The 27,587-nt window shown below is 36.6% G+C and overlaps 1 protein-coding gene across 11 annotated transcripts in view; it reads left to right on the top strand.

The window, feature by feature from the left end:
• MAGI2 (membrane associated guanylate kinase, WW and PDZ domain containing 2) overlaps positions 1 to 27,587 on the top strand; it is a 1,374,207-nt gene that overhangs the window by 382,170 nt on the left and 964,450 nt on the right. For all 11 annotated transcript variants that reach the window (XM_049714931.1, XM_049714925.1, XM_049714927.1 and 8 more), the window contains exon 2: positions 3,817 to 3,933. In XM_049714931.1, coding sequence (XP_049570888.1) covers positions 3,817 to 3,933 — 117 coding nt within the window. The remainder of the gene's footprint in view (positions 1 to 3,816; positions 3,934 to 27,587) is intronic.

The raw sequence follows: 27,587 nt of genomic DNA on the forward strand, positions 1-27,587 counted from the left end.
CTTCTGGAACCCCTATAATTCGAATGTTGGTGCGTTTAATGTTGTCCCAGAGGTCTCTGAGATTGTCCTCAGGTCTTTTCATTCTTTTCTCTTTATTCTGCTCTGCAGCAGTTATTACCACTATTTTATCTTCCAGGTCACTTATCCGTTCTTCTGCCTCAGTTATTCTGCTATTGATCCCATCTAGAGTATTTTTAATTTCATTTATTGTGTTGTTCATCATTGCTTGTTTCATCTTTAGTTCTTCTAGGTCCTTCTTAAATGTTTCTTTCATTTTGTCTATTCTATTTCCAAGATTTTGGATCATCTTTACTATCATTTTTCTGAATTCTTTTTCAGGTAGACTGCCTGTTTCCTCTTCATTTGTTAGGTCTGGTGGGTTTTTATCTTGCTCCTTCATCTGCTGTGTGTTTTTCTGTCTTCTCATTTTGCTTATCTTACTGTGTTTGGCGTCTCCTTTTTGCAGGCTGCAGGTTCATAGTTCCCCTTGTTTTTGGTGTCTGTCCCCAGTGGCTAAGGTTGGTTCAGTGGGTTGTGTAGGCTTCCTGGTGGAGGGGACTGGTGTGTGTGTTCTGGTGGATGAGGCTGGATCTTGTGTTTCTGGTGGGCAGGTCCACGTCTGGTGGTGTGCTTTGGGGTGTCTGTGGACTTATTGTGATTTTAGGCAGCCTCTCTGCTAATGGGTGGGGTTGTGTTCCTGTCTTGCTAGTTGTTTGGCATAGGATGTCCAGCACTGTAGCTTGCTGGTCGTTGAGCGAAGCTGGGTGCTGGTGTTGAGATGGAGATCTCTGGGAGATTTTCGCCGTTTGATATTATGTGGAGCCGGGAGGTCTCTTGTGGACCAGTGTCCTGAAGTTGGCTCTCCCACCTCAGAGGCACAGCACAGACTCCTGGCTGCAGCAAGAGCCTTTCATCCACACAGCTCAGAATACAAGGGAGAAAAAGTAGAAAGAAAGAATTAGTAGAAGAAGAAAGAAAGAGAGAGAGAGAGAGAGAGAGAGAGAGAGGGAGGGAGGGAGGGAGAGAGAGGGAGGGAGGGAGGGAGGGAGGGAGAGAGAGAGAGAAAGAAAGAAAGAAAGGAGGGAGGGAGAAAGGAAGGAGGGAAGGAAGGAAAAAAGAAAGAAATAATATAAGGTAAAATAAAATAAAGTAAGATAAAATATAATAAAGTTATTAAAACAAAAAAATTAAGAAAAAAAAATTAAAACCAAGCCAAAACAAAAAAAACGGACGGATAGAACCCTAGGACAAATGGTGGAAGCAAAGCTATACAGACAAAATCTCACACAGAAGCATACACACACATACACACTCACAAAAAGAGGAAAAGAGGAAAAAATCATAAATCTTGCTCTCAAAGTCCACCTCCTCAATTTGGGAGTGATTCATTGTCTATTCAGGTATTCCACAGGTGCAGGGTACATCAAGTTGATTGTGGAGATTTAATCCGCTGCTCCTGAGACTGCTGGGAAAGATTTCCCCTTCTCTTCTTTGTTCGCACAGCTCCCGGGGCTCAGCTTTGGATTTGACCCTGCCTCTGCGTGTAGGTCACCAGAGGGCATCTGTTCTTCGCTCAGACAAGACGGGGTTAAAGGAACCGCTGATTCGGGGGCTCTGGCTCACTCAGGCCGGGGGGGAGGGAGGGGCACGGAGTGTGGGGCAGGCCTGCGGTGGCAGAGGCCGGCGTGACGTTGCACCACCCTGAGGTGCGCCGTGCGTTCTCCCGGGGGAGTTGTCCCTGGATCCTGGGACCCTGGCAGTGGCGGGCTGCACAGGCTCCCCGGAAGGGCAGTGTGGAAAGTGACCTGTGCTCGCACACAGGCTTCTTGGTGGCGGCAGCAGCAGCCTTAGCATCTCATGCCCGTCTCTGGGGTCTGCGCTTTTAGCCGTGGCTCGCGCTCGTCTCTGGAGCTCCTTTAAGCGTCTCTCTTAATCCCCTCTCCTCGTGCACCAGGAAATAAAGAGGGAAGAAAAAGTCTCTTGCCTCTTCGGCAGGTCCAGACTTTTCCCCGGACTCCCTCCCGGCTAGCCGTGGTTCACTAACCCCCTGCAGGCTGTGTTCACGCCGCCAACACCCGTCCTCTCCCGGCGCTCAGACCGAAGCCCAAGCCTCAACTCCCAGCCCCGCCCGCCCCGGCGGGTGAGCAGACAAGCCTCTCGGGCTGGTGAGTGCCGGTCGGCACCGATCCTCTATGTGGGAATCTTTCCACTTTGCCCTCCACACCCCTGTTGCTGTGCTCTCCCCCGCGGCCCCGAAGCTTTCCCCCTCCGCCACCCACAGTCTCCGCCCACAAAGGGGCTTCCTAGTGTGTAGAAACCTTTCCTCCTTCGCAGCTCCCTCCCACTGGTGCAGGTCCCGTCCCTATCCTTTTGTCTCTGTTTATTCTTTTTTCTTTTGCCTTACTCAGGTACGTGGGGGGAGTTTCTTGCCTTTTGGGAGGTCTGAGGTCTTCTGCCAGTGTTCAGTAGGTGTTCTGTAGGAGTTGTTCCACGTGTAGATGTATTTCTGGTGTATCTGTGGGGAGGAAGGTGATCTCCGCGTCTTACACTTCCACCATGTTTCCGGAAGCCATGCCTCACTTTTGTTGGAATCAGTCAGCAAAACCTTTTTCGAAACCCGAAATTCTCCACACCTCCTACCTTTCGCGCCGCCCTAGTCTTGACGCTCCCGCCACTGCTCCTCAGGCCGGATCCCCGTGGGAGGACCCGTGGGCTGCGTCCATAAGGCTATTTTATGTGGTCATGGTGGTGCAAATAGATTGATAATGAATTATAATTTTGAGATTCAAAAGGATTTGAAGAAAATATGATTTTTGTAACTATTACAGACATCCTATTTCCTCTATCTGTAATTCTTTGTCTTGGCTCAATTACCCTAATATGTTTGAAAAGATCAGGGTTTTAGAAATTCTTATTTATATTTTTATAAGTATTTTGATTTATAATTCATTCTTCCAAGTATAAGAATATGAAGGGCCTTAGATAAATCTTCATAATTTAACATAATTATCATTAAATATGAAAATAATCTTTGATAAATTCACAGTATTGATTTTCTTACCTGTAGCCCAGTTTGTTTTTCATTAGATTATAATGAAAAATGTACTCAAAATTATGTTATTATTATTTCTATAATAATAATAATAAAATTTAAAAATACCTAAAGTCTTTCAAACATTGTAGTTAAAAACATCTGCACATATTTTATATGGCAGATACATTATTTTGATTCATTTTATAAAGGTAGTAAAGCATTAATATTGGTGTAATTCTTTTTCTTTTAACTTCTTTATCACCCTACTTATCTAAATCCAGAGTAACTTTAAATAACTGAAAAACCTTTTCAAACCTTGAAGACATACTAAGTGAAATAAGCCTGTCACAAATGGAAAATATTATACGATTCCACTTGTCTAAGATACCTAGAGTGGTCAAATTCAAAGGCAGAAAGACTGGAAGAAAGGGAGAGTGGGAAGTAAAAAAAAAAGTCTTTTTAGCCATGCAATGAGATACACTATGGCATTTTAGTATGATTTCAGTTCAAGAGTACCATGTGTCCTTTGCTGTAATAAAGACTTCATTCTAAATGAAAAACAAAGAGTGCATGTAAAACACTGAGCACTGACTGAGTGGATAATTGTTATCTTAGTGAATGTTATCTTTTATTATTATGGACGGCAAATGTTTCAGAAGGTCAAAAGAGCAATGTGAAATAATGCATGTTTTAAATGGCTTCATGAGTATGTTTATGACAGATCAAATTACATAGTTAAAATATTTTCCAACATCCTTTATTAAGAAACTGTATTATTCTAGGAGGAATTGTTGATAAGGATCTTCGTCACTACCTCAACTTAAGATTTCAGAAGGGTTCTGTGGACCACGAACTTCAGCAAATCATTCGTGACAACCTCTACCTCCGCACAGTGCCATGTGAGTAACAGGCAATTTTTTTTCCTATGGTAACAGATAAATGTTCACTGTATATTCATTGTTTAATTTAAAAGAAAAGTCCAATTGCACTGATTTTTTAAATGGTGGACTTTTGGAATAGACAATTTATTTGAGATATGGAAGTTTTAAATGCAAAAGCTTGTAACTGCAGTTGTGTGGTTTATGATGATGTCATAGCCAGAAGAGACATGATTTTCAAGCTATAAAGCCTAACTTCTCAAGTTAGTATGGAGAAATATTAGTTCTAGTCCAGGATGTTGGTGATTTCAGAATGAATCATAATTGGGGTAGAACTCCACACAGGGAGACAAGAGAATGCAAATTCAATTCATTAGCTGAAACAGCTATTTCATAGATGGAATCTACACAGTAACTCCCAATCTCATCACTGGTTTGCAGCAGGGGAGTCTTACAAGTGGAAAGGAAATTATGCATTGGAAAGTAAAGTTAAATGTTCTGTAACTCTGAGAAAGTGATAACGTTGAGTGTTGGGCACATATTTCTTAATATACAGCCTATAGAAATTCACAACAATCCCTGATTATGAGCAGGTGCTACTTCAAAAGAGAGGAATTGGTAAAATGATAAAATTCACAAATCAACTTTTTAGTACCTGCTTCAGCTCATTTGAGAATCTTCTGTTTACTTCAGGACAATTCAAGTACGTTTCAAGCCAGGTCCTAGATCCTAGATAGATATCGAAATCAATTTCCTTCAAGGTAGATTCCATGACCTCCAGAAGCTTTCCAATATCTATCTGGAAACTGATCTGTGAGTGTTGTGTGTGTTCCTTTTGTTTTAGTTTTGTTCTAAACTTTAATAAACTTAAAGATGTGGGCAGTGGAAGGTTGATATTAAAGAAAGAAAATCTTGGCTGAGATAAGTGAAACAAATAAACGAAGTATATATATGTATGTGTATATATATGTATGTATGTATATGTGTGTGTGTGTGTATATATATATATATATATATATATATTTATATATATATGTATATAGTTTCTGGGATTGAACTGCCAGAACTATGTGAAAGGTATGGATTAAGGATGACTATAACGAAATACTGAAAACACACAAAGAAGTGAAATGGATAATTCAGCATCCAACCCTTTTCACCTACACACATCTTAGGAGGGGTGGCCCTTCCCACTGTTAGCACTAAATGTTCATCAAAACAAAAATGCCAGGGCACCACTATCAGACATTCCTAGATGAGAATACTTATTGATTGACATCTTGTCAGTCCAAATGCTACCTCTGTGAGTGTGTGTTAGTTAAGTGAGTAGACTTTTGGACTCTGAACAGTATGGAGGTTCCTTAAAAAACTACAAATAGAACTACCATATGACCCAGCAATCCCACTACTGGGCATATACCCTGAGAAAACCATAATTCAAAAAGAGTCATGTACCACAATGTTCATTGCAGCTGTATTTACAATAGCCAGGATATGGAAGCAACCTAAGTGTCCATTGACAGATGAATGGATAAAGAAGATGTGGCACATATATACGATGGAATATTACTCATCCATAAAAAGAAACGAAATTGATTTATTTGTAGTGAAGTGGATGGACCTAGAGTCTGTCATACAGAGTGAAGTAAGTCAGAAAGAGAAAAGCAAATACCGTATGCTAACACATATATATGGAATCTAAAAATAAAAATGGTTCTGATGAACCTAGGGGCAGGACAGGAATAAAGACACAGATGTAGAGAATGGACTTGAGGACATGGGGAGGGGGAAGGGTAAGCTGGGACGAAGTAAGAGAGTAGCATTGACATATATACGTTACCAAATGTAAAATAGATAGCTAGTTCGAAGCAGCTACATAGCACAGGGAGATCAGCTCTGTGCTTTGTGACCACCTAGAGGGGTGGGATAAGGAGGGTGGGAGGGAGACGCAAGAGGGAGGTGATGTGGGGATATACGTATGCATATAGCTGATTCACTTCATTATACAGCAGAAACTAACACACCACTGTAAAGCAATTATACTCCAATAAATACGTTGGAAAAAAAACAACAACTAGAAGTTGCAAAAGTGCATTCTTAAGCTTGTAAGTTTGACATTAGAGTGATGGGCAGAGGAAGATGGATTAAAGTAAGTGACTGAACTATTTATAAGGAAATAGGTGGACGCATGTTCAAAACTGTGATGTTGTCAGTGCAGCTGTGTGAATTTATCTTTTGTGACATGAAAGAAAGGAGATCTGAAATACTGAATAAAGAATCCAGGTACTTTATTACATTTAAAAGCTGAGGGAAATAGATAAGAGGCTGACATTCAAGAATATCTGTAATAATAAAAAAAAAAGAATATCTGTAGTCTTTGCTAAGGTGATGACGTAAATAAGAAGTCTTAATTAAATATGAAGATAATAGGAGTAAATTTTGCATTAGTTAATTAACTTCTTAAATAAGTCCTCTCTCTTCAGAGTTCCAAAGAAATACTATGATGGAAAAATACATATAAAAAGAAAATAACTAGGCTTATATGAGTAAACATAAAGAGGTTTGTGATGTGATTTTCCTACAATGTCATAAATTCAATTAGAAATCCTTGAATAGCTCCTATAAAAGGAGATGATTAGAAACTTATGGAATATGAATATTATGATCAAACAATTATTCTTTGAATTTGTAGCCAGCACTCCTAATAGCCTATTCCAATAATACCATTCACTAACAATGCTCTTAACTTGGCATAAAAGTGAAAAAAACATCTAAGATAGATGTGATTCTAATTTATATTATCTATAATCACTTTTTTACTGACGAACTGGACCTGGACAATCTGGCAACTTCACTCAGTATATCTTTTAATGAAATGTTCAGACATTTTCAAAGAGTGTGCAGCAAAGATATGTCAGTAATGTGAAAAATCCTGCTAGTGTTTAGAAATTTACATGTGTATCCAGTATATCTATTGGCCTTGAGTATGGAGTGACATTTGTTACATATTCTTTGGGTCAAATAATTCTCATTGGTTTTCAGTACCCAATACCATAATAGGAAAATGTATTATTGAAGAGCTTGTCTCTGCCTTTATATATGCATTCAGTAATATGTATACCTCTTGTTTAATTTACTAACAGGAATAGGTCATGGAAACAAAATTGTTGTTAACTTGTAACTATGTTTGGGTGGTTTAACTTGTTTAGTAAGACGAGACCCAACGGAGTAATTCTGCTTACTGCCACCACATTATTCCACCACCACCAACTACTACTAAAAACAAAGCAGCTGGATTTCCTTAGTGCCTAGTGTGTAAGGGGGAGTTCTGGGACGAGGGCTGCAGAGACTCCCTCCCCTCACACACACACAGTACTCATCCAAATCTTATTGTGAACAACTTAGCTGCTATAACTCCCTCTGAAGGAAATCTGGGCCTGACTCCTGGCTGATTTCTGAGCTAAGCACAGGAGGGAGGTGGTCAGTCCAAATCTCTACTGGGCCTTAACTGCATATAATGTAAAATCCCATCAATGTGTTCCCTGCCCCATAAACAAGAGGTGCCTACACTTAGCCTTTGCATTTTGTCTTCCCAGAACCTTATCTCAGAACATAATTCTTCAAAAACATATTTTTTTAAGTTGTGTCTCTAAGCATGGAAGGCAGGACTTGGTCACAGAGACAGGACTGTTGGGCATATAGTGAGCATGAGTGTGTATACACACACACACACACACACACACACACACACACACACAAGAGGCCCTCATGAGATCAGTTCATCATTCTTTCAAACTGAATTATATAGAAAAGATCCTTAGGAACTGATTCTATATTTTCAGTTGTTTTATTGGGAAATATTTTAAATTTATTTGAAGCCAAAAGAAATACCAGTGTGTATATGCCAAGTAAAAGACAAAAATTAATAAAACTAAAGGCCTAAATTCTGCTATAAAAAGCAAATAAAATGAAAAACATAGATTTAAGATATGAAAGAAATTACTTTTATGGAAGAGCTGATTGAGGTGTAACTCACAATGATGTTTCTACATATTTAAGCACTTTAAGTTAGTATAACTAAACCATGTTAAAAAGAAGCATGCTCAAGAATAAAATTGTAAGGCTTCTAATGTAGTTTTTTAAATTCTCTGTTATACTAGATTATCTTTCATGGAAAAGCAAATAGAAGCAGACTTAAAATGTTATAGGGACTGTTTTCTTTTAAAAAGAGCAGTTACCAACCCACTGAAAGTTACCATGCAGAGTCAACATCCCTTTGCCCTAATTATATAATCCCATGTAAGACTATGGTCAGAGATAACTATTGGAGAGAAGCTGGTGACCACATATCTATTATAAAGTCTGGAATTAGGGCAGAGCTTTCTAGTATACTTCATGGGGAAAAATAATTTTAATACTTAAGCAAAAATCAGTACTTTTAAAGCTTGCCAAAATATGCTTATTATTCAACAAGGCAATAGTTTTGGTGGGCATGAATGAATCTAATTACTCATAATTTTCATCATGAAGGTTTTAAGCATATGGTAAGAAGTGAGAGTGGAATCAATCTGTGGAATACCAAAAAACTAAAATCATCTTCTAACAATGAAATGAAATTCTCTGAGTTGAAGGTGATCAAGAACATGATTAAGTACCCAGAATATCTTTAAGCAATATAAGCCTCTGTGCTGGAATGGTAGGTTGAACTGTAGGTAGACATGCAGGCATAGGACTAGAGATATAAGATCCAACTGTATTTTAAAACAATATATTGGGCTTCCCTGGTGGCACAGTGGCTGAGAGTCCGCCTGCCGATGCAGGGGACACGGGTTCGTGCCCCGGTCCGGGAAGATCGCACATGCCGCGGAGCGGCTGGGCCCATGAGCCATGGCTGCTGAGCCTGTGCGTCTGGAGCCTGTGCTCCGCAACGGGAGAGGCCACAACAGCGAGAGGCCCGCGTACCGCAAAAAAAAAATAAATAACAATAAATAACAATATATTGCAACAGCTGTATATTACACATCTGTTTCACGTTTAACCTTACTGCTTCAAACAAGAATCATCAATTTAGAGGCTCTTTTTTGAAGTTGCTTTTAGAATATGAATTTTGTTCTTTTACAGTTATTTCAGAATCAAGTTCCAGATTTTTGTTCTTTGAAAATAATTTGGATTTTAAAAAAAAAGCCTAATTATGTTTTGTGCTAAGTGTTGAGAATAAGGGTTATTAGAGAATAAATATGGTTATTAGCAGTGTGAGCCAAAGGAGAAGGAAATCTATAAACAAATGAAACTAAATTTCTTGAGAGATTTATAAACTGCCCCCTGGGAAGCTAGGCCAAAAGGAAAAATTCAAAAGCTTCTGAGCACTATCAAATATTAGAAAAGGTTCTAGTCATTCATATGTATGCCCATATGTATGGTATATTTATTAGAAATGTGTTGTTGGTTTATAGAAAGCTGTATTAGGTTTGCCCTCTCCCTCTTATCGCTGAGAATAGTAAGATCTAGTTTCATGTCATATATGTGAAAATACCGTAGATTTTTTCTTTTTTTTATTGAACAAAACAAATGCATCTTTCCTAGTCATATAGTAACATTCATTGGTTTGGTTGACAGAATACATTACAGGAGAGAAATGGCTTCAAAATGTTTCTTAAAATGGAAAGTCAAGGAACATTAGAAGGAACGGTATTGATTTATCCATTTGACACCACAGGGCGCTAGCTTTAGAATAAAAGAACATATCTGGCACAAAAGAAAAGCAATAAACACCAACAGTGAACAATATTACTGATCTTCTAAACCACATAAAATTCCCGTTGCCCTGACTTGATCAGCTTTTTTTTTTGGTTGTGACCCTATCTTTCTTCTTGGTTTTTTTCCCTTTTGGTTTGTATGTCTCTTTCCTCTTCATAAGAGGAAGGCTCTCCATAGGAAGTCTGGGTTTGTGGACCACAGCTGAGAGTATGTATACTCCTGGGCTTCATTGGTTCCAGCAGCTGCCCAAGGAAGAATTGGAGATGGGTGTGTGAAGCCATTTTTCCACCTTTAGAAGAGCCAGTCATCACTTTAAATGGAAAATAGCTCACCTTCCAGGGAGCCTAGAATCTGCTCCCTGCAGACTTAAAGGTTGTAGCCTAGTTGGATATAATTCAGTCAACACACCTCATTGTATGCCTCTTCACTTTTTGAATAGAAAGAATTAGGACTCTAGCAGGTTCAGACCTACCCAAGTTTCCAAAGTCAGCTGATGAGTACATAGGCTGTTGGATAATTGTAGTAGCTGAAGGAAAACTATAGGCAGTGGACACTAGCATTATTACAGGACTTTAAGGCTGTAGATTTGTAGTAGAGCACTCAATCCAAATACACCCGACCAAAAGAACAATGAAAAAAGGAACACTAATTGTGGTTACTGATATCCTTATGTTTAGTGTACTAGTTAGTTATTTACACATTGCAGTTTAGCCTTGTTAGAGCATAATAAGTAGAAATAACCCTTTGCTTTACCTATTTGGCAACATGGCACTATGGAAAGAGCATTCATCTAAGAATTGAAAACCATTGGTTCTGGACTAGCTATGCCACTAACTCACTCTAGAACCTTGGCATAGGCTTTACCTTTGGGACTAGGGAGAGAGAGGTAAGGGAATAAAGTGAATTCCAATGGTTCTTTCTGATCTAAAATGCCATCATTTTCAAATTCCGCTGGCTTCCTGTTCTTTATTTTATCATAATTCAAATCATGTCATCAAATTGGCTTAAAATATTCTGGTTATGTAATGCCCTCAAAATTGAGCAGGTGTAAACAGCTTATGGAAACTGAAGATATATCAAATACAGCAGACACTTCAGGGATAAATAAAGAGCTGGGTTTAAATTAAGTGCAGTTCTGGATAAAACAAGCCATGCATGGAATTTCAGATTTTTCTATGAATGTCAAGTTAAGGATACATCATAACTCTGATGTTCCTTGAAATCTGCCTTCACTATTCATGAAACTCTGAAATATGATCCAGTCCTAGTAAGTGGATGGGAAAATAAACATAATGAGAAATACAAAGCTTTTAAAATCGCTTTCCTCCTTTGGAATGTGTAATGAGTTGAGACGTGACATAAAGGCTTCTGAAGCATTAGGTGTGTTGTCGTGAAAATGTGATTATAATCTTTATAAGATGTTTAACATGAAATATAGTGTCTTCTAATGTTGAACTGTAATGTGTCACTTATACAAGTGAACGGCCTTGGGAAACACCCAAATAGATCTAGCTAAAGGGAGGTTAAATCAGTGCACACTGTGATCTTTACAGCACTATTTAAAAATATAGGCAAGTCAGTAGGGTTTCTCACACAGAGTAATTAAAAGGTAAGACTCTATAAGACACTGATGAAAGAAATCAAAGATGCCACAAACAGATGGAGAGATATACCATGTTCTTGGATTGGAAGAATCAATATTGGGAAAATGACTATACTACCCAAAGCAATCTACAGATTCAATACAATCCCTATCACATTACCAATGGCACTTTTTTCAACAGTAGAACAAAAAATCTTAAAATTTGTATGGAGACACAAAAGACCCCGAATAGCCAAAGCAATCTTGAGGGGAAAAAACAGAGATAGAGGAAGCAGATTCCCTGACTTCAGACTATACTACAAAGCTACAGTAATCAAGACAATATGGTACTGGCACAAAAACAGAAATATAGATCAATAGAACAGGATAGAAAGCCCAGAGACAAACCCATGCACCTGTGGTCAACTAATCTATGACAGAGGGGGCAAGGATGTATAATGGAGAAAAGGCAGCCTCTTCAATAAGTGGTGCTGGGAAAACTGGCCACTACGTGTAAAAGAATGAAATTAGAACACTCTCTAACACGGTACACAAAAATAAACTCAAAATGGATTAAAGACCTAAATGTAAGACCGGACACTATAAAATTCTTTGAGGAAAACATAGGAAGAACACTCTTTGACATAAATCACAGCAAGATCTTTTTTGACCCACCTCCTAGAGTAATGGAAATGAAAACATAAACAAAAAAATGAGACCTAATGAAACTTAAAAGCTTTTTCACAGCAAAGGAAACTATAAACTAGATGAAAAGACAACCTTCAGAATTCGAGAAAATATTTGCAAACGAATCAACGGATTAATCAAAGGATTAATCTCCAAAATGGATGAACAGCTCATGCAGCTCAATATTAAAAAAAGAAACAGTCCAATTAAAAAATGGGCAGCAGATCTAAATAAACATTTCTCCAAAGAAGACATACCGATGGCCAAGAAGCACGTGAAAAGCTTCTCAACATCATTAATTATCAGAGAAATGCAAATCAAAACTACAATGAGGTATCACCTCACACCGGTTAGAATGGGCATCATCAGAAAATCTACAAACAACAAATGCTGGAGAATGTGTGGAGAAAAGGGAACCCTCTTGCCTGTTGGTGGGAATGTAAATTGATATAACCACTATGGAGAACAGTATGGAAGTTCTTTAAAAATAGAACTACCATACAACCCAGCAATCCCACTACTGAGCATATACCCAGAGAAAACCATAATTCCAAAAGAAACATGCACCCCAATGTTCATGGCAGCACTGTTTACAATAGCCAGGTCATGGAAGCAACCTAAATTCCCATGGACAGACGAATGGATAAAGAAGATGTGGTACATATATACATTGGAATATTACTCAGCCATAAAAAGGAATGCAGTTGGGTCATTTGTAGAGACATGGATGGACCTAGAGACTACCAGTGAAGTAAGTCAGAGAGAGGAAAACGAATACCATATATTAACGCATATATGTGGAATCTGCAAAAATGGCACAGATAAACAGTTTGCAAGGCAGAAATAGGACTCAGATGTAGAGAACAAACATATGGACACCAAAGGGGTAAAGCGGGGGCTGGGGGTTGATGGTGGTGGAATGAATTGGGAGATTGGGATTGACATATATACAGAAGTATGTATAAAATAGATAACTGATAAGAACCTGCTGTATAAAAAAATGAATTAAAAATAATAATACTTTCAGCAACAACCACGTGAAATATCAACAAGCTGTAAAATTTTGTCCAAGTCTATTGACCCTCTTCCAACCCTTCTAGCCAAGCTTACAGAAGATCAGTTAAGCATTGGAGAATGCAAAATAACACAGGACTTTAATTAATGGGTTTAATTGCAAGATTAAGAGAGAGTAAGCAGATTTCCAGATATTTTCTACTTCTGTTCAAAATGAACTTTCCGTCTTGTGAGAGTTGCTTTTTCCTAGTCTTTTATAGATTTAGCAGACATATTACTGGTTTTGTGCTAATGAATAAAGCCTAGTCCCCCTGAAATTAAAACTACCTGGACTCAAGCCAACATTTTGCTTGGTTTGGGTTCAATTTCTTGGAAATAATCAAATCTCAATTGTGGAAGAGGTCTAAATAAAGGTCAGTGAGTATCATGTGTTTCTGTGTTTTGCAGCCTTCTTTGTAGTTGTGTAGGGGCCATATGAATAGTTCGAGACAATATGACTGAGGAAGCCATGAGCTGGTCTCTTCCTGCATCTCTCTTCTCCTGCTGCAGTGAACTTAATGGCCACCTATTTTAGTTGGTGTACCCATCACAAGAATGGAGACTGTCCTGGACCACATTAAACAAGCCAGATTTAAAACTTGCAATGTTGAACATTACATTAAGATTTGGAAGTTCATTTGTTATATCACAGCACAGATTAGAATTCTGGCACAAACCAAAGTATCCTTCATATGAAAGTGAATACTAGGACAAAACATGTTAACCCCTTGCTCAGTTCTTGAAAATAAGTGAGATAGGCAATTATAAACCTTGCTTTTTCCTTTACTATGTGTACATATGTCAAAGTAAAAGAAAGGAGTCTGTATAAAGCATATGCTATTATTGCATTGTTCATCAGTGCTTCAACCTGGCAGGCTGGTGGTTTCTTTTATTAAAAATAATGAAGAAATAGAACTATTTTTAATAAAATTCATATTGCTATTCTATTTTCTGCAGTAGAAAAGACTTTCAGACATGATTAATGCGAAAAGAGAGATTAATGGGAAATAAAGGTTCTGTAGTGTTCTGTGGAATTTTTATTTAGTTTGCACCTTGAACTGGATCACTTCAATCGCTTAGATAAATTTGTGACTTGGAATATTGGTTCATTAGGGATAAAAGAAAAATACCACACTGTCCTTTTTTCTCTAGTTAATGATAAACCTTGAAAATAAGATAATCATTTTTCAATTAGGCTCCATGCAGAGACTAGAAAGCATAGTTATCAACATGTTCAGAACATAATCAGCATTAAGTTGTCATATTTTGGCTGTATTACTGTTGTTAAATTGACATAATAGTCATTATAAGTGGATGCTCTTCCCTGAAATCAGTTTTTGCCTGAAAGATTTTAGCAATTAAAGTTGTATTCATTAGCACACCTATGTCTATACTTTTTTCCAATTCATTCTTATGATTCTTACTTTCCATTGCCTAAAGTTATGAAGCCATGCAAAGTTATAAAATAAGATTTCAATTCCTTGACTTAGAAGAAGTGCCACATTATTCATCCTCCACACAAGGTGTGTGGACCTTCCTTATGAAAATTAATACCCTCCAAGTTTCCACTTTGAGAGTGTTCTTTCAGTTTAATAGTAAATGCTCCAGACTTCAGGGCTGCTTCTTTATTCCTTGCTCTGGCACGTGCTTGTCCATAATGCTCAGCCTGGAAGGACTGACCCTGCTATAGAACATCTCTCCCTTCCCTAACTCCTAGCTACTCATAGGTCAGTATGTTCTTGATTTTCTTTGTGTCACAGAAGTAGAAAATGGCATAGTGAGGTATTAACTGGGGGAGCAAGAGGAAAAATTAGAGGAAATAAAAAATAGTAAAAATCCCGCCTTGATATGTGGCAGCCAGTTTTATGGTAGAAGACAGACAGTATAGAGATTTGCATGCATCTGGACTCTGTTGCTGATTCTACAGCTTTAACTAAATCACTTTAACTCTAGTGGCCTTGGTGTGTTCATAAACAAAGGCACTGTAAACCATGGCTTTGTTAAGCTCTGGGGTACTAATTTAAAAGGAATAATTGGTTGGAATGGGCAAGAGGTAGAACAAACAGAATGATGGGTTTCATGGAGAAAAAGTGAACCAGTCTCCCATAGGTGATCTTTCAAATAGATGAAATCTTGAGTTCAGAGGGTTCTGTTGTTGTTTGGTTGTTCATGTGTTTATTTAAAGAGGAACTGATTTTTAAATAGATATATGATAAATAGGTAGAGTGAGAGATAGAAAAATGAAAAGGACTTAGTCTTTTTACCTCATTTTTATTATACCCAGAATATGAATCATAATTTTATTTACCCTTTTCATGGTAATGTTAGGATTAATAATTAGTATTCATGCGAAAGTAATTTGAAAATTAAAAAAGTCTTTTAAGTGCTAAATAGTGTTGCTTCAGGTTGGTTTCTTAAAATATCTACCTCTTCATTAGTCTTTGTAAATGTCCTCTGATGTGCATCACAGAATTTATAAACATATATGTATAAAAGAAATATATATAATAATATATAAACAAATATATGTATAAAAGAAATAATGCTAACCAAGTGAAAAGGGACAGTTTTACTAACTGAGTTACGAAGATAACCTTCCTCAAGTGGTGCAATAACTGGGTAAAGTGTTAACTGCCATCACTAAAGACTAATTGAGTTACATGGGGAAGCATTACCTGGAAATCTTGTATGGGGATATCTTCACATATGTATGCAGTCTAATTAACAAAGATGACCTTGCTATGTACAGTGACTAACTGTTCTGCAAATCAGAAGTAAATTAAAAGTAAATACTTATCCAGCAAGCTGCCATAGCCTCTCCTAATTATTCTGCCATGGATCAAAAGATGAATATTTTATTTGGGGCACCTGGATTATAGGGTCTCTTAATGCTGCAGGCAAAACCACTCCAGTATACATCAGATGGGGATTAAAAAGTTTAGTCTTAGTTTAAACAAAATTAAGATTTATATGTAAATCTTTATATATATATATATATATATATATATATATATATATATATATATATATAAGAAATAATGGCTATCAAGTAAAAAGGGACAATTTTACTGCCTGAGTTATGAAGATAACCCACCTCCAGTGGTGAAATTCTACATCTCCAATAGTTGGCTAGTACTTTATTGCTTGATTTAACTCTCTTTTTTTTGGTTCTTTATAAGACATCAGTAAAACAACTCAAACACAGGAATTTTTTATTATAAATATTTTTAAAGGATTATCTGTAGATCAAAAGTGTTCTCAAAGTGAGAATTCTACCGAACAGTATAATTGAGTCTGCTAAATTAACAGCATTTGACAGCTCCAGAAGCTAAACAAATTTAAAATGTAGAGAAATATACTGAGGTAATAATAAAAACAAGAATACAGCATTAAATTTCCAAAGTAATTGAGAGTAATGATTGAGGTAATTGCTACCTTAAAATTCATTTCTGAGAGTAGTGACTTTTATGTTTCTAAAGAATAAATACTTGCAAGAGTAGAAATATGTTGTTTAGAAAATGATTATATAAAGGAAGCAATAACTAGGTCTCTAAAAAATTTAGTTTTAAAACTTTAGTAGGGTTTATTTGCTATTTGAAATGTTAAAAAAGTACATTATTTATTTTACTGCAGAGAAATAATAATTTTGTGAGTCAACATCCTAAATGGTAGAGCTATTTCTTCTAAAATGTATAAAAATATATTTTTATACATAAAATGGCATAAAGCATAAGTGATGCAATAAATATATTTATTTGCTCCTTAACAAACTTATCTTACATAAAAATGTAGCATTAAAGAAAAAGTTGCTTTAACCTACAATGAACAAATGTAAAAAAATTACACTCTTTAAGTATTAATTTCTGGTATACATGTTCCTAACTATAAAATATTTGAAAACATTGAAATGATCTATAAATACATATATAGAAATAGCAAATAATTAATTTAGTAATTTCCAATTAGTGCTCACTTAGTAACTTCAAACACTGAATTAAGTAGTCAAATTCTCATTCAGAAATGTGTATTACCTTTCTAATTGATATAATTTGGAGAATAATCAGCTTTTTGAAGTATAAAAATTAAAGGTAAGGTATTCACTAAAGAATCAAATTGTCCAGGGAACTTACCTCTCCAAAGAATGTAAATTTGGGTTTCCAGCCAGAGGAAAGTGGAAGAAAAGTACATGAAGTAAAATTGAAAATGGATTAAAGTAAGACATTTTCTTAGAAAGCAGGGTAAATTATGGGAGCAAATTATAGCTATCATGGGAGTAAGTGGAATGGTTCCCTGGAATAACTAGGAAATAAAAATGAACTGGGAGAGCAAGGATGGGGTAAACAAAGTGGTCTAAAGTGTGTGTATATATCATTTTCCTACTGCTGCTGAAAGAAATTACCACAGACTCGATGGCTTAAACAACATAAATTTATTATCTTACTCTGGGGGTCATAAGTCCAAAATGACTTTCTCTGGGTAGAAATCAGGTGTTGGCAGGGAGGCATGCTCCTTCCAGAGGATCCAGGGGAGACTCCATTTCCCTTCCCTTTACCAATTTTTTTTTTTTTTTTTTTTTGCGGTACGCGGACCTCTCACTGTTGTGGCCTCTCCCGTTGTGGAGCACAGGCTCCGGATGCGCAGGCTCAGCGGCTATGGCTCACGGGCCCAGCCGTTCCGCGACATGTGGGATCTTCCCAGACCGGGGCACGAACCCGTGTCCCCTGCATCGGCAGGCGGACTCTTAACCACTGCGCCACCAGGGAAGCCCCCTTTTCCAATTTTTAGAGGCTGCCTTCATTCTTTAGCTCATGCCCCCCCTTCTTCATCTTCAAAGCCAAAAGAATAGCAGCTTCAAATCTTTTTCTAGTTCTGACCCGCCAGCCTCTTTCTTACAAAACTCATGTTGTTATATTTGAGCCCATCCAAATAACCCAAGATAAACTCCCCATCTCAAGAGCCTTAATATACTCAATCACATCTGCAAGTCACTTTTGAAAATTAGCTGTCACAGTTACAGGTTCTGGAGATTATGTAGGCTGTGGACACCGTTTTTTTTGGGGGGGGGTGCATTATTTAGCCTAAGAAAGTGTATAAATTGGAGTTGTCACCAAAGCCAGAGCTCACAATCAGAAGCAGAATCCGGGGGAATATATTCAGGCAATCACGGTATCTGATTTTTATTGGCTTTGGATTTGCAAGTGGCTGTCTTAGCTGAAAGACTGGCTAAATCCCACCATGGTTGTCTGCAGGTTATCTCTTCCATCCTCAGTCATTGAATCATTCAGTCCCATAGGTAAGAACTTCCCTGGGAAGACAGCCTCTTTTACTTCCTCAATGGCCCTTTCCTGTATTTAACTTAATCTTCCTCTTCCTCACCATCATCATTGTCATTATCACTATTATCTCTTTCTGTAATGTTAAATGTTGACCATTTTTGTGATATCATTATCAAATAGCAGAAGCAACTCCACAATGCCTGTAAAGGAGGAGCTTAGAGAAAATCTAATTTGGAGGGTTCATTGATTTACTCACTTAGAAAATATTTATTGAGTGCTCAATGTGTTCTAAACACTGTTCTAGGAACTAGTGGTAAAGCAGTTAAAGCAAATGAAATTCCTGCCCTCATGAATCTTATGTTTTAGTGGGACAATGTGAAAAATAAACAAACAAGAAAATAAAGAATTTGGCAACTGAGGATCAGTGCTATGAAGCGTCTGGAGCCTGTGCTCCGCAACGGAAGAGGCCACAGCAGTGAGAGGCCCGCGTACCTCAAAAAAAAAAAAAAAAATGTTAGATGGGGAGGCATAAAGGGAACTAACAAAGAACATTGAGAAGAAAACAATGAAAGCATTTCAAAAGGGAGGAAATGATCATCTGTGACAAATATTGATGATTGGTCAAAAAAAGAGATGAGGAGTGAGAATCAACTACTAGAGGACAAGTCTTAAGGCCATGTTATATGGTAAGGTCACTGTTTTTGCATAGAATGAAAGGTTATTTAGGATGGCTTCATTAGTGGCTGATAGAGATTATAGGGCTGGGGGCCTTAGTCACCCCCCTACTCAACAACCTATCCCTTGTTATTGTCCTAGGGTTATAGACAGTAAAGGTACCATTGTAAAATCCCCAAAGAGGACATTCTACTCCAACATCAGAAAATGTCCTTACTCTAAAAGTGTTAACATGGAGGCAGTCAACAGCTCTAGTCCTAAAAATACTATAAGAGCATTATTAGAACAGTGTTTTCCTTAAACGTAGGAAATTATAGTCTCTATGTAAGAATATTTATTTTCCTCTTGGCTAGAATCTCCATCTCTTATTTCTGATTTTTTTCTTTCAAATTGAATTTGTTCTCTAAATATAAAACACTGTCCAATAAAATATAATATGAGTCATGTATGTACTTTTAATTGTTTTACTAACTACACTTTAAAACCTAACAGAAACAGATGCTATTAATTTTAATAATGTATTTTAGTTAACTCAGTATATTTCAGAGTATCATTTCAATATGTAATCAATATAAAAATATTGAGGTATTCTATATTCTTTTTTGTCTTTGAAATCCAGTATGCATTATAAATACAATATATCTCAATTCAGACTAGCCTCACCACATGTCACTAATGACTACATTATTGACAGGGAAACTCTGATTAATAATCCTGTTAAAGCAATTTTGTTACCAGAGAACAGCTCAGAGGGGTTAACTGCTAGCACTAGCCTTTCTTTTTCATTTTTACCCTCATGGGTTTTTGTTTCCCTCTTAAAGAAAAAAAATAGAAAACAAGTCAGGGGACCAGAAGATAGTATAGTGCCTCCTTTCTTTCTAAATAGGTACATTACATTATGTTCCTTCCCATCTTTATAAATGCATATAATAGAAGCATTTATTATAGTTAGAAATTATGGTTGTGAGATTCTAATGCCTCCTATTCCCCAGGAGACCAGGTTTTAGACTTTCCTGAAGGAAGGTGAAGTGTGACCCTAAATAAAGCTGGGATTCTGGAAATATTGCCTACACTTGTGAAAGAGAATTAGAAAACTCTGCCTATTGGGCCAGAGACTTGTCAGGAAATCTTGTCTTTGTGTGAAACTCTTGGTAGTTAAAAAGGAAAACGTCTTCCATGAGAAATACACACTCTAATTTATACCACATGAAATTGCAGGCTCTGAATTTATACTACCTACATAGCACAGAACCCCAAGCCAAGACTGGTTCTGGATAGAGTTACCTGTAGGTGCAAACCAGTGCAAAAATATTTGTAATCCACTTTTAAGGTCTGGGATGCCTGTGCTCCCAAAGGGGAAAAAGAAAAATCTCTTTCATGGTAAAAAATGATAAACTATACCAAGGCAAATATATCTCTGAAAAAGACAGAACGTAAAGAACAGGAACTTCAGATTAATAGACAACCAGAAAGACACTATTAATAGACAATCTGAAAGACACTATAAAATGATTATACTTAAATTTATTGGGAAAGTAAAATGTGAAATAGAAATCATAATAAAAGAATAGAACAGGGCTTCCCTGGTGGCGCAGTGGTTGAGAGTCCGCCTGCCAATGCAGGGGACACGGGTTCGAGCCCTAGGTCCAGGAGCATCCCACATGCCGCGGAGCAACTGGGCCCGTGCACCACAACTGCTGAGCCTGTGCTCTGGAGCCTGCGAGCCACAACTACTGAAGCCCGTGCGCCTAGAGCCCGTGCTCTGCAACAAGAGAAGCCACTGCCATGAGCAGCCCACGCATCACAGCAAGGAGTAGCCCCTGCTCACCGCAACTAGAGAAAGCCCGCGCACAGCCGTGAAAACTCAACACAGCCAAAAATAAATAAATGTATTTTAAAAAAAGAATAGAACATTGTAGAACATTAGGAACAAACACATTTCATTTCATTTCATTTTCTGGAAATGAAAAACATAAACATGGAAATGAAAATGTCAATGAATAGGTTTTAAAAGCCATCAGAAGAAAGAATTAGTGAACTATCAATTTCATCTGAGGAAATCATCCTGAATGCAGCATAGAGAGATAAAGAGATGAAAAATATGAAAGAGAACTTGAGGGCTTCCCTGGTGGCGCAGTGGTTGAGAGTCTGCCTGCCGATGCAGGGGACAAGGGTTCGTGCCCTGGTCCAGGAAGATCCCACATGCCGCGGAGCAGCTGGGCCCATGAGCCATGGCCGCTGAGTCTGCGCGTCCGGAGCCTGTGCTCCGCAACGGGAGAGGCCACAACAGTGAGAGGCTCGTGTACCGCAAAAAAAAAAAAAAAAAAAAAAGGAGAACTTAAGACACAAGTGGAGTGGAGAGATTAAAATTCTATCATAGTCTTAATTCTATAAGGATTAATTCTAGAGGAGAAACTAGAAAAAAATGGAAGACAGGCAGCAAAGAGATAATGCCTAATAAAGGATATAGTTCTTATACTTTTTGAGTTCAACAAGGCCTGAGTGGGATAAATAAAAATAAGTCTGTACTAATATACATCAAAGAAAAACTTCCAAAGATCCCAGAAAAAATTGTTAAAGGCAACAATAATTTTAAAATTACTTACAAATGATCAACAATTAGGCTAACAGCAAACTTTTCAACAACAATAAAGGCAAGAAGTAAATAGTGTACTTCAACATGATGAAAACTGAACCAAGAGGGAAAGTGAACCCAAAAGAAATGTGTGCTTTGAAAGAAGTGTGGGGACCCAAGAAATAATGATGGACTAAGAAATTGTTAAATCTAAATAGGAACTCAATGTAAACCAATTAGAACAATAATAATGGCTAATTTGGAGAAGTTTAAATGTAAGATAGAATTAAATAGTGGGCATTCATAACATCAAAAATGGTGACCTGCGATCAGAGTTAAAATGTACTTGTTTTGATCAGATGAAGAACAGAAATAGTGATCAGCTTCAGACTTTCAGATAAGCATGAATGGTACAATTTTAACAGTAACTAAATATAGATTATTAAAATAGTTCATCTACAAAAGCCACAAAACTATCTCAACAAATGTCAATCAGTCCATATCACACAGATCCTGTTATCCCACTCCAATGAAATAAAATATTTCCCCAAAATCTATTTTTAGAAATTAAAGAACACACTTCTCATGATTAATGTTTCTGTCAAAAATTACAAAATGAGTGTCCTAAAATATTTAGGACAAAATAAAATGAACATTATATATTGAAAATTGTCTGATGTAATTAATATAGTTCTTAGAAGAAAATGTATAACTTAGATATATTTAATAGAAAAAAGAAATTAAATTTTAGATTAAAAAATGAGATAAAATCAAATAAAAAAGAAAAGATATGATGTAGCTAAGAGTAGTAATTAATTAAATAGAAAGCAAAGAATCAATAGAGAGCGTCTGTAAAACCGAAAGTGATTCTTTGATGATTTCAGTAACTTGCACAAAGTAGCCAAGTCAGAAATTGTGGCACCAGGCCTCCCAACAGAGCAACTGTGACTCCAGGCTCTGAATTCTTTACTGGCTAATACTTATTCTAAGACTCTTTTTTCCATTTTACTAAAGTATAAAATGAAGTTCAGAAAAATTAAATGAGTTATCTTGGTTAAAGTGTCTATTTAATGGCAGATGAACACAGGGAGTTTTTGTGTTCTAACCCAATATAATATCCAAATATAAGTTGCTTCACTTGATTCTGTTTAATAGGTGGCTCCTCTGACTCTGACGGCCTCAATATTGATGATAATGATGGACAAGAGCACTGTTTGTACACGAGTCACTTAGATTTAGTTTAAGACCATCCTTTGGATCTCAAGACCATCCACTTGGATGTATAACTCCCTTTTGAGTTTTGGCTTGTTCATTCTATTTTGTTTGCTTAATAATGATTATAACTTACATTTATTGTTAACTCTGTCATGTAGTGTACAGCATTTTACTTGATTCAACTCATTTAATCCCATGAGATGAGTATAACCCATTTTACAGATGAGAAAACCAAAGAACAGGGAGTTTTCTTAACCTACCCAGAATCAGATAGCACATTAACTGGAGGTGTCAGGATTTGCATCCATGCAGTCCAGCTCCAAAGTTTGTCCCCTTGATCACTAAGCTACACTGCCTCTCACATGGGCATTGGACTGTGTGAGTGTAAATCCCAACACCTACATTTATTAGCTGTGTGACCCCAGGCAATTTAAGAGATGTGGATGCAAACTACTGAGAAAGAATGTTGAAGTGCTTTGATTTTTTTTAAAATAAACTTTCTATTCTAGAATAGTCTTAGATTTACAGAAAAGTTGAAAGTATATTACAGAGCTCCCATATATCCCACATCCAGTTTATCTAACTTTTAACATCTTACATTAGTATGATACTAATTTAATCACTGCCGATGCACCCCATTGATGCGAGAGGGATTCCTACCCTAAATTATGGGAGTGACCCAACACATGACACTTGGCACTGGACAAATGAGATCAACAGGAGTTTATTAGTCACATATATTCATAGCCTGGAGGAGGACATTGCATGCCATTCAGGGCAACACGGATTTTGCACTTGCCTTTTGCCTTGTAAAAAATCAATTGACTATATTTGTGCGGGTCTATTTCAGGCTCTCTATACTGTTTCATTGATGTATGTGTATATTCTTTCACCAATAATACATTGTTCTGATTACTGTAGCTTTATAGTAAGTCTTGACATTGGCTACTGTGAGTGCTCCAACTTTGTTCTTCAGGTTTGTGATGGCTGTTATAGGTCTTTTGTCTTTACGAAGAAATTTTAGAAACATTTTCTTAATATGTACAAAAGAGTTTGCTGAGATTTTGATTGTGATTGTGTTGAATCTATAGATCAAGTTGGGAAGAATGGACATCTTAACAATAGTGTTTTCTAATCCATGAACACAGACTATCTCTCCATTTATTTAGCTCTTTGATTTCTTTCGTCAGTGTTTTGTAGTTTTCTGCATACAGATCATGTATAGATTTTGTTAGATTTACACCTGTTAGTTTTGGTGCTCTTGTAATTTTTTAAAATTTCAAGTTCCAATTGTTCATTGCTGTTAAAAAGGAAAGCAGTTGACTGTTTATGTTGACCTTGTATTCTGCTATCTTGTTATACTTGCTTACTAGTTCTAATTTTTTGTTGACTTTTTTTGTATTTCTGCATAGACAAATGGACAGTCATGTCATATGTTAATAAGGATAGTTTTCTTTCTTCCTTTCCAGTCTGTATGGTTTTTAATTATTTTTCTTGTCCCATTACATTAGAGGGGACTTCCAGTACAGTGTGAAATAGAGTGTTGAGAGATGACATTCTTGCCTTGTTACCAGTCTTAGGAGGAAGGTGTCCAGTCTCTCACCAAAAAATATAATGTTAGCTGTAGGTGTTTTGTAGATGTTCTTTATCAAGTTAAGGAAACTATTTTCTATTCCTAGTTTGGTGAGAGTTTTTGTCATGAATAGGTGTTGGATTTTGTTAAATGGTATTTCTGTGACAACTAATATGATCATAGATTTTTTTCTTTAACCTGTTGATACAGTGGGTTATATTAATTGATTGTCTGATGTTGAATCAGCCTTGAATACCTGAGATAAATCCTACTTGGCTCATTTTGTACATTGTTGGATGCAGTTTGTTAAAATTTTGGTGATATTTGCATCTATGTTTATGAGAGATAGTTTGACTGGTAGTTTTCTTATAATGTCTTTATCTGGTTTTGGTATTAGAGTATTTGGTATTAGAGCCTCATAGAAACAGTTGGAATGTGTTTTGGGCGTGATGTTTTTGTGTGTGGAAGGTTATTAATTATTGATTAATTTCCTTAACAAATATAGATGTATTCTGGTTGTCTATTTCTCCTTATGCGAGTTTCAATAGTTTACGTCTTTCAAGGGGTTGGTCAATTTCATCTAAGTTATAAAATTTGCTAGCATAAAGTTTTCATATTATTTCTTTATTATCCTTTTAGTGTCCATGTGATCAGTAGTCAGGGCATCTCCTTCATTTCTGATATTGGTAATTTGTATCTATTCTCTTTTTTTCTTTAATTTGGTTAGAGATTTATCCATTTTATTCATCTTTTCAAAGAAATAGCTTTTGATTTCATTTATTTTCTCTATTACTTTTGTTTCCAATTTCATTGATTTCTGCTCTGTTTTTTTTCTTTTCCTTGTTTTAGGCTTTATTTCTCTAGTTTCCTAAGATGGAATTTTTGGTTATTCATTTTAGATATTTTTTCTTTTAAAATATATACATTTATTGCAATAAATTTCCCTCTAAGCATTACTAAGCATCCCACAAATTTGATAAATTGAATTTTCATTTAGTTAAAAAAATTTTTAAATTTGTCTTGAGACTTCTTCTTTGACATAAGTATTATTTAGCAATGTGTTTTTTAATGTCAAAATATTTAGAGATTTTCCAGCCATATTTTGTTACTGATTTCAAGTTTAATTTCACTGTGGTCTGAGAATATACTTTGTATGGTTTCTGTTGCTTTGAATTTGTTAAAGGGTAGTTTATAGCCCACAGTTTGCTCTGTCTTGGAGAATGTTCTATGCGAGCTTGAGAGGAATGTGTATTCTAGTGTTGGATGGAGTATTCTATAAATGTCAATTAGGTCAGATTTATTAATGGTGCTATTTAGGTCAAGTATGTCTTTACTGATTTCCTGCCTGCTTAACTTCTCAATTATTGGCAGAGGGGTTTTGGAGTGTCTGCCTCTAAGAGTGGATTGCTTATTTCTCCTTTCAGTTCTGGTATTTTTTGCCTTATATATTTTGATGCTCTTTGGTTAGGTGCATATATATTTAGAATTGCTATGTTTTCTTGGAAAATTGAACCTTTATCATTATTGAATGCTCTATTTCTCCCTGATAACCTTCCTTGTTCTGAAGTCAGCTTTGTCTGAAATTAATATAGCTACTCAAGTTTTCAATAAATGTTAACTACTTATTATTATTTAATTATAAGTGCTTTGAGATGGTGGTCAATGTTCTTGCTTATTTTCTTAAGCCCACATAGTGCCTAAGACACTGTTGAGCACAGATATACTTAGTAATGAAAGCTTTTTGACTGATTAGCAGGGCATAGATGTCTGAGAGTTGAGCTTATTATTCATCTTATAAATGAAGAGAAGATGAGATTATGGTAAATATTTCTAAATTCCCAGAAGAAATATGCTGTATTTTCAAATATGCTAAAAATAAGTTGATATTATATTAGCAAATTCAGAAATGACTGCTTAAAAGGGGAATTTGTGACCTTTTAAGTAACATAGGGTTTTTAACTGCCCTGCAATTACTGAAGTAAGTGTAACTAAAAACAATGACATTTATTACTTTACTAATTGGGATTGGATTGAATATGTTTTAATAGTGCAGGCTCTATGAATAATACATCTTTTTTTCCCTTTTTTTTAACATCTTTATCGTAGTATAATTGCTTTACAATGTTGTGTTGTTTCTGCTGTACAACAAAGTGAATCAGCTATATGTATACATATATCCCCATATCCCCTCCCTCTTGCGCCTCCCTCCCACCCTCCCTATCCCATCCCTCTAGGTGGTCACAAAGCACCGAGCTGATCTCCCTGTGGTATGCAGCTGCTTCCCACTAGCTATCTGTTTTACATTTGGTAGTGTGTATATGTCAGTGCTACTCTTTCACTTTGTCCCAGCTTACCCTTACCCCTCCCCATGTCCTCAAGTCCTTTCTCTACGTCTGCATCTTTATTCCTGTCCTGCCCCTAGGTTCTTCAAAACCATTTTTTTTTTTTTAGATGCCATATATATGTGTTACCATACGGTATTTGTTTTTCTCTTTCTGACTTACTTGACTCTGTATGACAGACTCTAGGTACATCCACCTCACTACAAATAACTCAATTTCGTTTCTTTTTATGGTGGAGTAATATTCCATTGTATATATGTGCCACATCTTCTTTATCCATTCATCTGTTGATGGACACGTAGGTTGCTTCCAAGTCCTGGCTATTGTAAATAGTGCTGCAACAAACACTGTGGTACATTTATCTTTTTGAATTATGGTTTTCTCAGGGTATATGACCAGTAGTGGGATTGTTGGGTCATATGGTAATTCTATTTTTAGTTTTTTAAGGAACCTCCATACTGTTCTCCATAGTGGCTGTATCAATTTACATTCCCACCAACAGTGCAAGAGGGTTCCCTTTTCTCCACACCCTCTCCAGCATTTATTGTTTGTAGGGTTTTTGATGATGGCCATTCTGACCAGTGTGAGGTGATACCTCACTGTGGCTTGATTTGCACTTCTCTAGTGATTAGTGATGTTGAGAATCCTTTCATGTGTTTGTTGGCAATCTGTATATTTTCTTTGGAGGAATGTCTATTTAGGTCTTCTGACCATTTTTGGATTGGATTGTTTGTTTTTGTTATATTGAGCTGTGTGAGCTGCTTGTATATTTTGGAGACTAATTCTTTGTCAGTTGCTTCATTTGCAAATATTTTCTCCCATTCTGAGGGCTGTCTTTTCGTCTTGTTTATGGTTTCCCTTGCAGTGCAAAAGCTTTTAAGTTTCATTAGGTCCCATTTGTTTATTTTTGTTTTTATTTCCATTTCTTTAGGAGGTGTGT

Source organism: Orcinus orca, chromosome 9 (assembly GCF_937001465.1).
Source record: "Orcinus orca chromosome 9, mOrcOrc1.1, whole genome shotgun sequence".
In the NCBI taxonomy this organism is placed as follows: domain Eukaryota; kingdom Metazoa; phylum Chordata; class Mammalia; order Artiodactyla; family Delphinidae; genus Orcinus; species Orcinus orca.